Source organism: Centroberyx affinis, unplaced genomic scaffold (genome assembly GCF_046629955.1).
Source record: "Centroberyx affinis isolate AG114_WGS23_722 - 3 ecotype Tasmania unplaced genomic scaffold, CSIRO-AGI_Caff_v1 ptg001230l_1, whole genome shotgun sequence".
NCBI lineage: Eukaryota > Metazoa > Chordata > Actinopteri > Beryciformes > Berycidae > Centroberyx > Centroberyx affinis.
This window is the reverse complement of record NW_027279743.1, coordinates 16,074-32,056: the sequence shown is the minus strand read 5'-3', so window position 1 is coordinate 32,056 and position 15,983 is coordinate 16,074. Positions and strand designations below refer to the sequence as shown.

The 15,983-nt window shown below is 40.6% G+C and overlaps 1 protein-coding gene across 1 annotated transcript in view; it reads right to left on the bottom strand.

Moving 5' to 3' along the window:
- Positions 1 to 15,983, bottom strand: part of efr3a (EFR3 homolog A (S. cerevisiae)) — a 53,330-nt gene that overhangs the window by 23,066 nt on the left and 14,281 nt on the right. The window contains exons 4-8 of the mRNA XM_071524756.1: positions 15,474 to 15,641; positions 14,609 to 14,723; positions 11,061 to 11,112; positions 4,850 to 5,022; positions 4,387 to 4,462 (exon numbers count right to left, since the gene is read on the bottom strand). Of these exons, the coding sequence (XP_071380857.1) occupies positions 4,387 to 4,462; positions 4,850 to 5,022; positions 11,061 to 11,112; positions 14,609 to 14,723; positions 15,474 to 15,641 (584 nt within the window). The remainder of the gene's footprint in view (positions 1 to 4,386; positions 4,463 to 4,849; positions 5,023 to 11,060; positions 11,113 to 14,608; positions 14,724 to 15,473; positions 15,642 to 15,983) is intronic.

Sequence of the window (15,983 nt, the reverse complement as noted above, 5' to 3'; positions counted from 1 at the left end):
CGCAAGGAAAGGAAAGTAGAGGAAAAGAAAGATGGAGAAACTGTTAATAAATAAAGTCAATAAAGGTGCTACATCTAAAACAGGCGAAAAAAAGGTGGGAGACAGGACTCTGACAAAGCAGATTCTGCAAATATATAAAAAACGAGTCTCTTTTTTCAACTATTTACAATTATTGGTAATCATATTATTTTCTTTGTTCCACCGGTGTAAGTTTCCCCGGATTTTCGGTGTTCAAACTGAAAAGGTTTAATAAACATAAAGAAAGAGATTCACTTCAAAACAATTCAGCAGCATGACTAGTTTTTTATATATTGTCAGAATCTGCTTTGTCGGCGTTCCTTTATGTGCTAGAAGTGATTTTCAGACTGTTCCTCCAGACAATGGCAGTGAATGGAGAGAGAGAAAAAACCCCCACAATTCTCCAGTCTGCTCTACCGGAGCAACAGATCACAGAATCACTGATTTGGGGGTTTTATCATGGCGGCGTAAACAAACGGCAAGAGTTCCAAATGATTCAGAGATTAAACAGCAGCATCGACACATGTTCCTGCTCCTGTGAGGAACTGCAAAGATGGAGGTCTGCTCCATTTCAGTCAAACTGAGCCTGAGAGAAATTAACTGGGGAATGGTTCAAAAGTGATGCTTTTATCACCAGCCAGAGACAATGAACGCAGTTACAGGGAATATGTTGTTCAGAATTTCACCAATTTTTTTTTTTTTATTACATCCGATAATCAGAAATAATCCCTCAAAACGGAATGCATGGCCTTTGCGCAAAGAGTTTGGGGAGTTTCCAGTCTCCTCCTCTTTGAATAGATGTGAACAGTAGTAGCCGCCTGTCATCATGATCTTCTTCATCTTGAAACAAGTAAAATAAGAACCAATGTCAAACAAAGATGTGTTTCAGTTGTCGGGGTAAAACTATGGAATGATCTCAGTGATCAATTCAAGTTAATAAGTACTCTGTCAAAATTTAAAAAATCCTTAAAATGTGAAATTATTAATAAATATTAATTGTGTGACTAATTGAATAATTTATGTGTTTCATTAATAAGTAATGAATTTGTTTAATGGAATAAAGAATATAATTTACATATTGTTATGGAGGAATGTGAGCATAATGGGGAAAAAAAAAAAATAAAAAAATTGTTTGAAAGTGTGTTGAGTTGTTTGATGTAATGTACAGGGTGGGCTAAAAAAAAAGCATTGCTTCTGCCCAACCCTTTTTTGGTTATAATAATTTTAATCTAGAGAAATGTACAGTTTTTTTTTTTGAAAGTGAACAACCAAAATAAAGTTCATTCATTCATTCATTCATTCATTCATTCATTCATTCATTCATTCATGCATCTAATTTACATTACTGCAAAATTGGTAAACTGTTACACAACACTTGTAGCTCCCAAACAGGTGATTCCTTGTAACAACTGCTGAACAACTGCTGATGCAGGAAGTGAAAAGCAGACCCTGTGCTTTGTTTCCACTCTACATGATGGAAACGAAAATGGGATTGTGCTGTGAAATGCGAATGAAAATGAGACCGTGCCGTCCGCTGAAAAGGTTAATCCCATTAGCTTTCAATCCCCCTAAAAAATAACCTTTCCTTTATCAGAAGCTTCTTCCTGCAGTGATGGTCGTTAGCGCTCGGTTAGCACAGCGAGCGCCGCCACGCTATTCTGCAAAAAAAAACGGAATAAATAAAACATGCAGGGGGGGTGGAGGCAGCCTGTCAGTGTCTTCCTCCTGCATTCATATACTTGACGCCCAGCCTAATGCAAAGTGAAGGCATTTCACATGCTGATGACTTCTATTCACCGCTAATGAATACAATTAGACTCCATTAATTATCTTTGACAGCGGATGAGCGTGCGAGTCGGCTAGGTGGCTTCATCTGCTGCGGGTTCCTAATGAGCGGCTGGTCAGAGATAAGACGCCGCGGCGGTGCTGATGCTGAGAGGCGGAGGCGTCCCGCTTCCTGCTTCCTGCTTCCTGCCCTCCGGCTCGACCCGGGAGGGGGGGGGTCGACGCTTCGGGAAATGTCAGGGCGAAGGTGCGATTCAAAGATAAAGAACTTAAACTGTGGGCTGCTGTTGGAAAGGTTCTGGACATGCCAAAAAAAAAAACCCAGACCCTGAAACCTCCAACTAATTGATTCTTTAAAGATTTATTTTTTTTGGCATTTTATGCTTTATTTGAGAGATATAGTGAGAGAGAGACAGGAAGGTATGGGAGAGAGAGCGAGGGGAGGACATGCAGCAAAGGACCACGGGTCGGATTCGAACCCGGGTCGCTGCGGGAAGGCCTGAGCCAAATGGTACGCGCCCTACTCCGTGAGCCACCAGGGCGCCCCCGACTAATTGATTCTTTACAAGGGAAGAAAACCATGGGGATCATGGGATAGCGGCACTCCAGAAGTCCAGAAAACAGCAAGATTTGGTCTCAGTTTATGATTTTTTTTTAAATTTATTTTGGCTTCTTTGGATTCTTAACAAAGGAAATTTGTTGTAAAAGAGGGTAGGCTCTCGACTTAATGGATTGGTAAAAATGTTTATAATGCAAAGACCAGAGGTTTTTTTTTTTTTGTCATTTGCACAATTTACATGAATAAATTTGCATACCCAAATTTGATACCCAAACAAATCGTAAGGTTTGTTCAGTATTCAACGACTGGAAATTCAAACGTATGAGGGAGGGAGGTTTGGCTCGAAACCCTCTGTTGCTTTTTGTGACAACAACTGGAGAAAAATGTTGGAAACGTGATCAGACTGTGAACCCAAGATTTTTTAGTTTATTTTCTACGTCATGCTGTGATACACAAAGAGATAATGAAACTTTAATGAACTGGTGTGAATGTAGACAGAGATCATGCCATGACATGTCCCTTTCCAAGCGTTTCCAAGTGGTTTGTTCCAAGTGAGAATGTAATAAAATAACAAAACATCTGGTTTCATGAGTATGTAGTTCGTTGTTCGACCGTTGATCCATATGGATTTACAGGTCTACAGATGGATACTGACATCTGTGTTACCGGGTATGAAGACCAGAGATGGTAAACTATGGCAAACAGCACAGAGAAGTCCGTAGTTTAAGTTTCAGATTTGTTTTGACTCCCCTGCTCCCCGGCTGCCAAAATCTCTAATCAAGACAGGTTACCAAATCTGTCCAATAAACAAGCAACTTGTTAGTCATGTGACTTTTGTTTACAAGCCCTGGTTCACTTGTATTAGGGTGGTGTGATCCTAAACGAACCAAATAAAGTAAAGTTTTTAAATATGGTTCAGACTAATGAAAACAAACTGTAGGTGTGATCGCACCCTAAGAGATACATTTTATAAAGGTCCAAAAACATATCCTGTAAGACATTCAGCTGAAGCTCTTATACAGTTTACTGCAATAACATACATAACCACAACACCAGTAACGGTCATATTGTGGTACTCAGCCTAAGGACTAACTCGTCATTTACAGAGCCATAACAAACTGGAATAATTACCCTTTAAATATCCGCCTAATAAAAAATAAATCATCCTTCAAAAAGATTATGCAGAGGCTTTTATTGGCATGCAGATGACAGACTGAATAGCAGGAGGTATAACTCTGTACCAGTTTTCAATAATAGTGTTCCGCTTCATATGGGTTGTATAATTCTCATTCTTTTTAAATATTATCTATATATTGATTTTTAATTAGTATTCTACCTAAATGTACGTTCAGTGTTGACTGGCTTTGAATTGTATATGAATGTATTTTTTTTTATTTCATATCAATGTAAGCTTGCATTTTTTTTATATTAATGTTGATGTAATTTAGCGTATATTGATGTAATTTAATGTTTATCATGTAATGTGTTATGTGCAGTATGTCAGGTGTGGACCACAGGAAGATTAGCCGATTGCCATGGCATCAGCTAATGGGGATGCTTTAAATAAACAAACAAATAAACAAACACAGTGTCTTATGATCTCTTCACGCCCATCGAAACCCGTCTGCTGCACAGCAAGGACAGATATCAAATACTGGAAATAACAGCTTGGGAGTATCTGTCGTGATAACAGGGTTGGAGCTGCTAGACTTCACCTGTTGATGCAGAAAAACTGATTTACTGCTGAGCTGCTGCAGCCTCAGACACGTCTGGACTGTGATTTGGCAGCGCGGGTCGCTCCAGGTGAAGGAGGTGGAGTGAGAGGAGTGAAGAGGAGTGAAGAGGAGGAGCAGCTTGGGGACAGGTGCAGTTTTCTTTTTGACTAGTTGTACAGACCTTGTTCCAGTGTTTTTAAGACCTCAGCTGACATGATGAGAAAAGTGAACCATGCAGACACAGCACAGATATATACAGTATATACTATATATAATAAAAGTGATTATAGCAATTCTGACATTTTCTACCTTTTTCATGAATGCAACATCTTGCTTGGAAATCTTCTCTCTCTTGATCTTCAGTGCTGCGACATTAGGGATGATTCTAAAATGGAGACAATATAAATAAATCAATAAATATAACCATTCCAATTATCAATAGGAGGCCAGTGTTTCTGTTATTAAAGCATCTGCTTCAATTGTCTCTTGTTTTTAAAATGAACACATGACTGTGGTTTGAGTTTGTGTTGCAATCTGCTGTTTTTATTTAATATTTAATATGTGAAGCACACTGCGCCACATCTTTGTATGAAATGGGCTGTACAAATGATTGATTGATTGATTGATTGATGGATTGATTGCTTGATTAATTGATCGTGATCAAATTTGGAATGTCTATACTATATGTAGAGTGATATGTAGCCTTCTGTCTATATGTAGACTAGTTTACTCCATACAGACACTGACATTGTGGTGTTTTCCCAGCTCTCACCTGATGCCGCGCAGCTTGGCGCGGTTGTCGTGGCGATCGATGATGTTGTGCAGGATCTCCAGCACCAGCTGCCTCAGCTCGCTGTCCTCCATCAGCGAAATTGAGAAGAGCGGATCCAGGAAGAGAGGAGGCAGCGCGGCCGCCATGGTCTTGGACTTAAAGCCGGAGGTTACCTGGGGTGGAGGAGAGAGGCGGGGGAGAGGTGTGAGTCACGTTATCACACCATGATGCAATTAATCCTCAGGGTGGATTGTAGAGGAACACTGCTGTAAAGAGCTGAAAGGTTATGTTCACACGCAGCTCAGAGTGTCCACACTCTGACCTTTTCCCTCACATGACTCAGATCTGAGGTTTCTAATCACTCTGAACAGCAAAAAGCTGCATGGAGTCGCATCTTTTCAATTCCCATCTGGACCACATGATATGTCCCGAGACATGTGACCTACATGTGACTTGCATTTGAACGCTCAAATAGGAATTTGTCATTGTTGCCATTACAAAAGTACATTTCAGGTCATTCACCTGAGGCATAATTTGGTGCCATGGCAGCTTGGAGGAGCAGCGTTAGCATGCAGGACAACAAGGCAAAACAAAACAAATTCTTTGGTATTTGGGGAGAAGCTTCAACTCAGTCAAAACCTGAAGACTCTTACTTAAACCAGACTGTTCAAAACAAGTGGGAAAAGCATAGGTTCAAAAACAGATGGGACATTTATTGCTGTTGTACTCGTGTCTTTTCGACACTGCCATCAGTTCATATTGGCATCAGATATGGGTTACAGAAAAGAAATATACAGTCATCCACAAATATTAGATATGAGCATCAATTTGGAATTGAGAATGAAGGCCTGCAGTGTGTATGGAGCTGCCTGGTGATTTAGTTTTTGGATATATTCATATTATGCTCTATATTCATATTATGCTCTAGAAGAGATGGTCCAGCAGAGGGGGAGACGACACGTCATGATGCCATGATACAGTTAATCTAAAGAATTTAGAGACTTTAAGACTAAGTTTGCCGGTGTGCAATACTGTCAACTTTTATTTTATGCTCAGTTGAAGTTGTTGAAATTTCAAGAGAAATCTACTGTTGTTTTGCTGTTGTACTTACAGTTGGTCATCAAATTCTGTTTTTTGTTTTTTTTTACTGTAAATTAAAATCATTGGTAACACTTTACAATAAGGGTACATTAATTAAGGGTTAACTAACCCTTAATTAACAGTTAACTAATGTGTCTGGTAATCATTTACTAATGGTGTTCATGTTAACTAAGGTATTAATTTATATATTATTTAATAGTCCTCTTTATAAACTATTAAATAATGTATAAATTAATACCTTAGTTAACATGAACACCATTAGTAGATTATTACCAGACACATTAGTTAACTGTTAATTAAGGGTTAGTTAATGCTTATTAAGCATTACCTAACCCTTATTAAGCATTAACTAACCCTTAATTAATGTACCCTTATTGTAAAGTGTTACCAAATCATTAAGTTTAACAATGGAAAATGAATTAAAGAATGTAAAAGGGATAAAAAAAGAGGCGTAACAGAGAGGTAGGCAGGCATAGGTCTAAGTTCAGTTAATGAAAGCGTTTAGCTTTGTTCAGGATACAGTGACTGTCATCCTGCAGGCTCTGGTCTGATGGGTCAGCAGCCACAGAGCGTCTCTGACAGGTGGAAGGTGTGAACGCACGGCCGCCGTCTGTCAGCCAATCAGAGCGGCGAACTCAGGATTAGTCCGAGTAAACATCAACCTCCTGCTGCACGCGCTCAGAGTGACACACAGACAGCGGCCGGATTATTTTGTCTCGGCCGCGCTGGACGACCAGGAAACGTGATCAGACTTTAGTTTATTTTCTACGTCATGCTGTGATACACAAAGAGATAATGAAACTTTAATGAACTGGTGTGAATGTAGACAGAGATCATGCCATGACAGCATGATTCACAATAAGTCTTAGTCAAAATATATGAAAGATAATGAATTTGTGTGTGTGTGTGACAGGATACGGTGATTTCTGCATCGTTAAGAACTCATTTACACCTGGTGTTTGCATCTGGATATACTATCCGGGTGAAAATCTGATCACATCTTGCATTTACACCTGGTAATTATACTATATGCGTTCTGGCTGTCAACATTCTGTCCGCATTGTGATTGGATGCTATTTTTCGCAAAGCAGGGGCCGGATTCACAAAACCCTCTTAAGAAAAAAAATCTTCTCAAGTGTCATTTTTTTCTTGACTTTAGTCTTAAGAAAAAAAAAATAGGAAAAAATGATATTCTCAAAAACAGTTCTTATATATTTTCCTAACTTTCTTCTTATGTTTCTTCCTAAGAAAAACCTTAGGAATAAATGGTATTCTTGAAATGAAAGTTGTCAAATTTGTTCTTGATTTTTTTCTTAACTTTAAGACGGCCCTTCACCTGTCTTAAAACTCCTACAGTGAAAAGGTAAGCCTCTAATATCATATATTTAAACACATTTTAGACAAGTAGGTTATAGTTCAAAGTCTTCATAGGTTCCCCTACACCTAACATTAAGATGAACATTTATTGTAAAGCTTTATTTGGTGTAGGGCCAGGTAGGCCTCTGTCTCATGTCTGTTGGAAATAAGCTGCAAATTTTACAGTTACCAACAGCAACCAATGTTTAAATCTTTGCTCTAGTTGCTCTAAATAGGTTTTCCCCCAATTGTTTTGTAGATGGAAGCACTTTGGGTTGCCTCCTAGCCTTGTCTCCTAGCCTCCTAGCCTTGTCTCCTAGCCTCCTAGCCTTGTCTCCTAGCCTCCTAGCCTTGTCTCCTAGCCTGCTAGCCTTGTCTCCTAGCCTCAATGGCAGTAAGCCTAAAGTTTATTAACCAGAATTAATTCAGGCCCTACTTTGAGAAGTTCTTAAGTAGGAAAATTAAAGAAATTCGTAAGAAATGAGACTGTTACTAAGAAAATATTGAGGAAATGCACTTAAGAGCCTTCTTAAGAACTTCCTAAATTTTCCTCTTATGTTATTTCTTAAGATCTATCTTAAGAACATATTGGTGAATCCGGCCCCAACAAAAACTATGGCAGGTAATGTTTGACAGAATATTGCAATTGCAATTTAAACTGCGATATGATGTCATCATATGAAGTTTTTCCTGACTTTTTTTTTTTTTAAAGAAAAATTATTTTGTTTAAAAAAACTAGATGTGAGTGCAGATTTACTGAGTCTGATGAAAGGTTTTGATTCAGGGACCAAAGATTACCTGCAGCTCTAAAACTCCTTGTTCACAAATCCAATTTGGACCAAACTCTCTCTGAAGAAATTAACTGCAGACTCTGAGATTTGGAAATTGCAGAAGTTCATATTGCGATTTCAATTTTTTTAATTAATTGTTCAGCTCTAGTTACTGTACAGTCTGGACTGCTTTGGAAGAGCTTGTCTTCCACCTGGTAAATTATGAACTGGGGCTGCAACAGAGAAGAGCGTCCCATCCCGCCTAATGAACTCGATTCACACCTTTTGCCCAAATTAATTTCAGGTGTCTGCATGGTCACTAGAGGGAAATCTTCTCCACATGAAGGAAGTGTAGAATTTCAATACAAAAGTGTCTCTGCTGCAGCAGCAAGCGAGCGCTCTGCCAGAGAGAGCTGGGCTCACTGGACTGACATGACATGAATTCTGGGTATTGAAGTCTCTCAGCTCCAACAGTTACTTGTTGCTGCTGCCAACATGTGAAATCGCCTAGTGCTGCTTTAACCTGCAAGCTAAAGGAACCGTCTTCATCAACAGACTGAAGCTGAAACATGTTCATTCTGAGCGCTGAATTAAAACACAGTTAGCATTTTTTTCACCTACATGTTGATACACGTTGGATTGAAATAGTCACTGATTTTTGGCATAAAAATAGGTTTTTAAAGGTCCCACATTCTCCACTCTCCAGAGTTTTATTTTGTGTCTTGAGGTCCATTCAAAGCTGTGTGTGTGGTGTCATGAACCAAAAACACTCTCAATCCATTTCTCCACATTCATTTTCCAGCATCTCTCTGAGCCTTACCAAGAACAGGCCGTTTCTGTCGCCGTGTCTTTAAGGCTCATTAATATTAACGACCCCCTCTGTTCCAATCGGCTAACCGTTTCGAGAGTGAAACGTGAGACGCCGCGGCCCGGCGGCTACAGGTAGGGAAAACTCTCCGGTTAATAAACAATGACAACCGCTCAACCGCTTTGAAAAAAAACACTTTGTTAGTCTATTATTTCTTACAAAAATGATAATGAGCGAACCTTTGTGACGCCACAAAGTTACTGAAGTCCAAACAGCTCGTTTAGAGGCTCGCTGCACTAATATGGATTGTGTGGATTTAGTTTTGATACTTTCACCATGTTTAGATAGACCATCCAACTCCTTTATCATCACAGAGGAGAGGGGAGTCCTGCTTTACACCATATGGGACCTTTAATCCATCTACTCCAGATCTTCACTCCACCCTGATCTCAGGCAAAACATCCGGGTTTCGCCCCAACGGTCCGCGGTGTCAGAGAAGATCGCACTCCCCCCCGACACCAATAACACCCCCCCCCCACCCTTACCCCTACCCCCTCCCCCTCCCCCACAGCCTCGGCTCGGCCCCATCTGCAGCTGCATGTCGTTATAAATACTCCGACCTTTGACCCCTCCTCCAGCTGCACTGAGAAGCCAGGTGGCAGAGAGGAGGGGAGATGAGGACAGATTGACTGGGTAATAAATTGCCCCTCCGAGTGCGCACGGTCCATCGCAGTGCACGAGGATGCTGCAGGAGAGAAAAGGAGGAGTGTGTGTGTGTGTGTGTGTGTGTGTGTGTGTGTGTGTGTGTGTGTGTGTGGCTGGCGTCTCCATGGGTGTTTTTTTGCCACCTGTGCCTCCTCGTCTCGATGAGATGAGGATCTCTCGCAGAAAGAGACGATGACGCAGGAGGATGAAGACTTCAAGTGGTCGTCTTCAAGATCCTCGTTTTTTTTTTTTATTTAGCCTCATCACTGTGGTGTTTCTGCTCTGCTCTTCCCACAGATCACCTGTCAATCAAACAGTGTGGGCGGAGCTTGGATTTTCTTGTTGATGCAGTTTGAGTTTCTCTTTTCTCTGTCTGTTCAGCCATGGTGGCTATCGCTGCTCATGCTAACTACCCAGTTCTTCTTCTTCTTCTGTTTATTCCAAACAAACATAAAACATTCCTGTGTGATTTTTCCCAGGACAGAGTGACCAGACACCGGCTGGTTAGAACAGACAATGGAGAAGATTTATGAACTGGATACAGGCTGAATTGCTTATATTAATCGGAGATACCAGAGTAGCAAAATCTCCTCTAATTATAAATTGAGACACTCTGTACAGCTTTTCTTTTCTGTTCCTGCAGTCTCTAAGTCAATAGCTAAGAAAGCCTTTATGTTTAAACCTCCTTCTGATTGGAATAATCTACCTGTAAATATTCGGTCCATATCATCTTTCCACCTGTTCAAAAATACCCTGTCTACTTATTATAGGATCAGTTGTACATGTCCATAATAACACCTCTATAATTATGTTTTATAACTTTATTACTTAAGGCACTCACTGACATTAATAATACTTTAATGCTTTTCTATGAATGAATGATCCACTTTCATGCTCTGCTTCGAGTATGATCTCCTGATTTTGTATGGCTTATTATTTGATATTTATTGATTTTTTTGGTATCGTTTAATTATCTTGTTGTTATTTTTCTGTTTTTGTTAAATGTTTTGTCTAACTGTGTTTATATTGTATTTTTATCGTTGAGGACCCCCTTGAAAACAAAATGGTATATCTCAAGGGGTTATTCCTAATAAAGAATTTCCATTAAAATTGACATTTATTTATATTCAAATGCGGCAGATTATTACTTTCAATTACATACTGTATAATTGGGATGATTTGTGAATTATGAAGAGCAAACGCCCCGACTTTGAGATAGAATAAAGATTCTCGGTCAGGATTCAGAACAGAAAACTGAACCAGTGCAGCCAGGTGGCATCAGAAAAAAACCCAGCAGAGAAATGTGTCTCTCCCCGCTCCCGTCTAAACTAATGAATACATCTGGTTCAGATTGGTCCGGTCTGATGGAACAGTCTGTTTATCTCCCAGGCGGGCGGGCGGGCCGGTTGTTGTTGTTTTGGCAGACAGTACAAATGGATAAAAAGATAAGCGGGCCAAAGGAGAGACTCACCATGATGAGGGAGCTGAGCAGCATGGTCTGGATCCGCTTGGTGCCCTGGTGCCTGAGGAGAAAACACAACAGCCCAGTTAGACAACAGAGGAGGAGGAGGAGGAGGAGGAGGCGGAGGAGGAGGAGGAAATGTGCCATCAATCATTTTGTCAGTACAGTAGGTGTCTCTTTTTCCCCAAATGCCGGATGTGTGATTTTGGAACAGCATTCTTCAGTTCTTCAATATTCCTGCATACATTAGAGCAGTGATTCTCAACCTTTTTCATATCACGGACCCCAAATTTAGTATGCATTACGGCCACAGACCCCCATTTGATGAGATTTTGTTTCTCGGATCACAAATCTGAAAATATTTTTATTGTTAGATATGATTTTGCCCAGATATCTGTATTGTAGGTAGAGAGATAACAGTGAAACTATGATCAAAACAGTCATTCTTCTACATTCTCTAATTGTGCAAACTTCTAAATGAAATGGTGACGTTTACGAATTTATCAATTTGCTGGGGACCCCCTGGAACCCTCTCAAGGACCCCTGGCGGTCCCCGGACCCCACGTTGAGAACCACTGCATTAGGGTGACCACATTTTCAAACCCCCAAAGTGTACCTCACGTTCATGCACGCTCACATGCATGCTTTTATGCACGCACCATAGGCGTTTTCATCAGGATGGGGGACAATTATTTCAGCGCTTGGCACACCGAGTGACTGCACCTTTCAACACCATGGACAGAGCCTCAGCAAACCAAAAATGATCTTCTGTCTCCAAAAATCCACCAGAACATAGTTTATTTGAAAACTGTATAATAACACCGACTTTCTCTTCGGCATGACAGATTCTGTCAGACAGAGTCACAAGCATCAGAGGCTAGCAACAGCCTTGACAACGACACATTGATTGATTGACACACATACAGACAAATCAGTGTTGAATTCAGACGTGTGGTGCATTGTTTATGTTTTTTGATTGGGTTAGGTAATAATGAGCGGGAAAGAACATGATAAACGTCTGTGTAAGCGCTGAAAACAAGTATAATACTATTATTAATATTATTTTAATTGTGGTGAAAACCGGGACAATTTGGTAGTGAATGTTGAAAACAGGGACATTTTAGTGTTTTACAGATATTTGTCGGGACTCGGGACACCCATCTTGAAACCGGGACAATCCCGGACAAACCGGGACGTCTGGTCACTGTACCACACATGGCAGCAGTTAAATCGCGGAACTTGAACAGACAGAACGGTAATTTTTCTGTTACTTTTCTGTATCTTGTACTGTCTTAGTTATAATGGCATGGCTTTATTTCGACTAAAACGTTAAGTTATGAATTTATTACGGGGAAAAAAAGTACAGTACTGTGCAAAAGTCTTAGGCACCCTAGAGTTTTTATATAAATTTCTTAGAAGTCTTAGATGTTTATTTGTTTTCTGCATTAGTGTGTCAGTAGACTGCTGTTTATTGTAAATTTTTGATATTCATTTCATTAGTTTTGCAAGCATCTTCGCTTTATGGATATCTTTGACATACGCCTAAAACTTTTGCACAGTACTGTATATATTTTATTTGCTTTTTTATTTCCTGTTTTATTTATTTACCTGTCTATCAATGCCCTGGTATACCTATATGTTATGTTATTGACAGAGGTTACTTGCAAACCTTGTGGAAAATAAAAAAAAATAAAAAAAAAATTGGTCAAAAAAAACAAAAAAAACATACATAAAAAGTGTAAAGAAAATCAAATTTCACAGCATGTTTTACAGACTGTGTTTGTGTATCTGTGGTCAGGAGGAACCTCCATCATATCAGAGGTGGACGACACTGACTGGATGATATCTGATACCCAGTATAGTCCAGTATCGGCTCCATGTCTGGGTGTGACCCTGATGTGACCGGGCGGTGCGGGGGTGGGGGGGTGGGGGAGTGGGGGCCCTCTGAGCAGCAGCTGAGAGCTTTAAAATGCCGTGAAAGTGCTGCGATATCAGCCAGCCGCCGACAAATTCCTCTCCTCCGGCAATTAACCAAAGAGGAGAGAGGAGAGAGAGGGAGAGAGGCTGTGGGGTGGTATGAGGAAGAGGAGGAGGAGGAGGATGAGGAAGAGGAGGAGTGGAGCGTTCGTTTGATTTGGGATTATCTGTGTTTGCACTCTTGAGGCCGACGGGATTAGCTTGGTTTTTTTTTTTTTGGTAAGAAAGCCCCTCGGTCCTTTAGTGACCCGGGAGCTGAACTGCCTGCGGGGCGATCAGGGTGGAGAGAGGACACCGTGTTGGACGGCTTAAGACACAATTCACTTTGGAGCTGCAGTGTGTGTGTGTGTGTGTGTGTTGGGTATGTGTGTGTGTGTGTGTGTGTGTGTTAACTGTGCGTGTATGCGTACATGTGTCATTTTTATTCTGTATTGCATATACATAAGTGTGTGTGCTGCATGTGTGAGTGTGTGTTAACGCTAAATAATGGTGTAAATATTGGTCTTTCTACTCTCTGTGTGATCGTTTGGCTTCAGAAGACTCGGTTTATGCTGCAGAGCTGGAATAATGGAATAATTTTATGGTGATTTTTTTGTTTGTTTTGTAACTTTAAAGAACCGGTCCCTACTGACTTCAGTTGTTTCGGAGAAGGCTGCACCTTCCTGTGTGTAATATGGACTAAACAAACTTCACCTGAGTTTCAACTGGCATCAGGGGGAGGAGATAATGACACAGTTTTCATTTTTGGGTGAACTATTCCTTTAAGACAGTGAGTCCACGTTACAGTAGGGCTGAACGATTTTGAAAAAAATATCTAATTGCGATTATTTACTGCAATTGCAATATTTGCGATATTAGAGGGAATGATCATTTTTACATCATTATTCTCATTTTCATTGAAAAACGTATTAAAATGATTAGGGTGTGATTTTTGCGGGGATCTGTACCAAACAAAGATGTTTTCTTAAGTCTGTAGAATATGATGTGTAGGCCAGGACATCTCTGCAGCACCACAATATTTACTTTAAAATGCTATTTTGACACATTTCACCTTTAACAAATATTGTGCCTCCTGCGATTTGAAAATTGCAGTAGGCCATATTGCGATTTCGATAAAATTTCGATTAATTGTTCATCACTACGTTACAGTGACACATAAATTCAGCTGTTTAGAGATGATTTTGCTTCAGCTGACTGGCTGTGCTGGTAGAGGAGGGGAAAACTCTGCACATCCCTTATGGAGAAGAAGGAAACTGAACTGGACACATATATGAAAATTACAGATGGACTGTAAAGTGAAAGTAAATTATTATTCACTGTGAGTTGGCTGGACGTTACACAATAAGTCCATGTTACGACACAAACAAAAAACCTCAGTATGCTCTGTGTGTGTGAATGTGTAAATGGGGTAGTAAAACGTGAAAGACAAATTTTTAGATGTTTAGAGCCAATCCAGTCTGTCCCTATCTTCAGAGGAACAGGCTTTAGGGAGCAAGCTGATTGGCTGCAGCAGTGGGGTGGGGTGGGGTGGGGTGGGGGGGGGCACCCTGAGGTCCTCGGCTCACGAATGTGTGACTCACCCGATCTTGACGGTGTCCAGGGTGTGGCAGGGCGTCCCGTACACCGGCACCTTGCCCATGATGAACATCATGACCTCGGCTCGCTGGTAGTCTGGCAGGTTTCCTCCAAAGAAGCCTGGCAGCAGGAGGAGGAGGAGGAGGAGAGATCAGAGAAGAGTCTCACTTTCATGTTGAAGGTGAAAGAGTCACTATATGACAAAAAAGAAACTTACAAATTCTTAATGTTATTTTGGATTTATGATGTGATTTTGGTACTATTTTGGCTTATGTTCACCGGTCAAAAGTTTGGACACATGCATTTTTCTTGATTTTTACTATTTTTCACATTTTAGAATAACAGTAAAGACATCAAAACTATCAAATGAGACAAATGGAATTATGCAGCAGCCAAAAAAGTGTTTAACAAATCAAAACTATCTTATATTTTAGATTCTTTGCCTTGATGGAAAGGCAAAGGCTTTGGAAAGAAATTCATACAGAACATTCAGTCAGGTGGGTCCAGACTATTGACTGGTGTGTATATTGCATGCAAGCTATGACTTTTATGTGTGTCATGCATTGCTTTCTTGGCCCAGTCTCCATTCAAAAAGAAATATGTGATCCTCAGTGGGGTTATCTGGTTAAATACAGGTTAAAGGTAATATGTGAAGTATTTTAAATATCAATATATCATATTCAATCAATCAATATATCATATATCATTGTGAATTTAATTGTGATTCCTTGGTATAATTGCTGTAAACAGATGAGACCATGATCAAGACGATCGGCCTCTATCTCACACCGGTAGTATTATTAGTTCTAGTGTTTCTCCACATTAAGACTACATTTCCCATCAGCCCCCGCTGCTTCCTGCTCCTCCTACCGATGGTCTGGATGATGGCGTTCTGGACGATGCGCTCCTCGCTCTCCTTGGCGCGGCCGGACGAAACGCTGGAGGCGGAGTTTCGCCTGGAGCTTTCGCCCAACTCGAAGTCCACGCTCAGCCTCAGGTGTTTCAGGAGGGTGTTGAACACCTCCAGCACTGTGGGACCTGGAGCCACACATTGACACACACACACACACACACACACATCACAAGAAGACACATACAAATGCAAGCACACAGACAGACATACACACATGCAGGCAGGAACACACAGATTAGATGAAGTGCATAGAGTGAAAGTCATTCTCCGTCTTGAGGTGTTAGAAACAGGCTTGTGGGTGAAAAGTTGCCGGTTCAAATTCCTGGACTAAGTGTGAAAAACTGAGAGGGGAAAGTGAATGAGAAACTCTCTCTCCTCCCTCAACTACTACCATCGAAGTGAGTACTACCATCGAAGTGAGTAAGGAACTTAAAGGACAATTCCAGCGTGATTCATGTTTTTTGCTC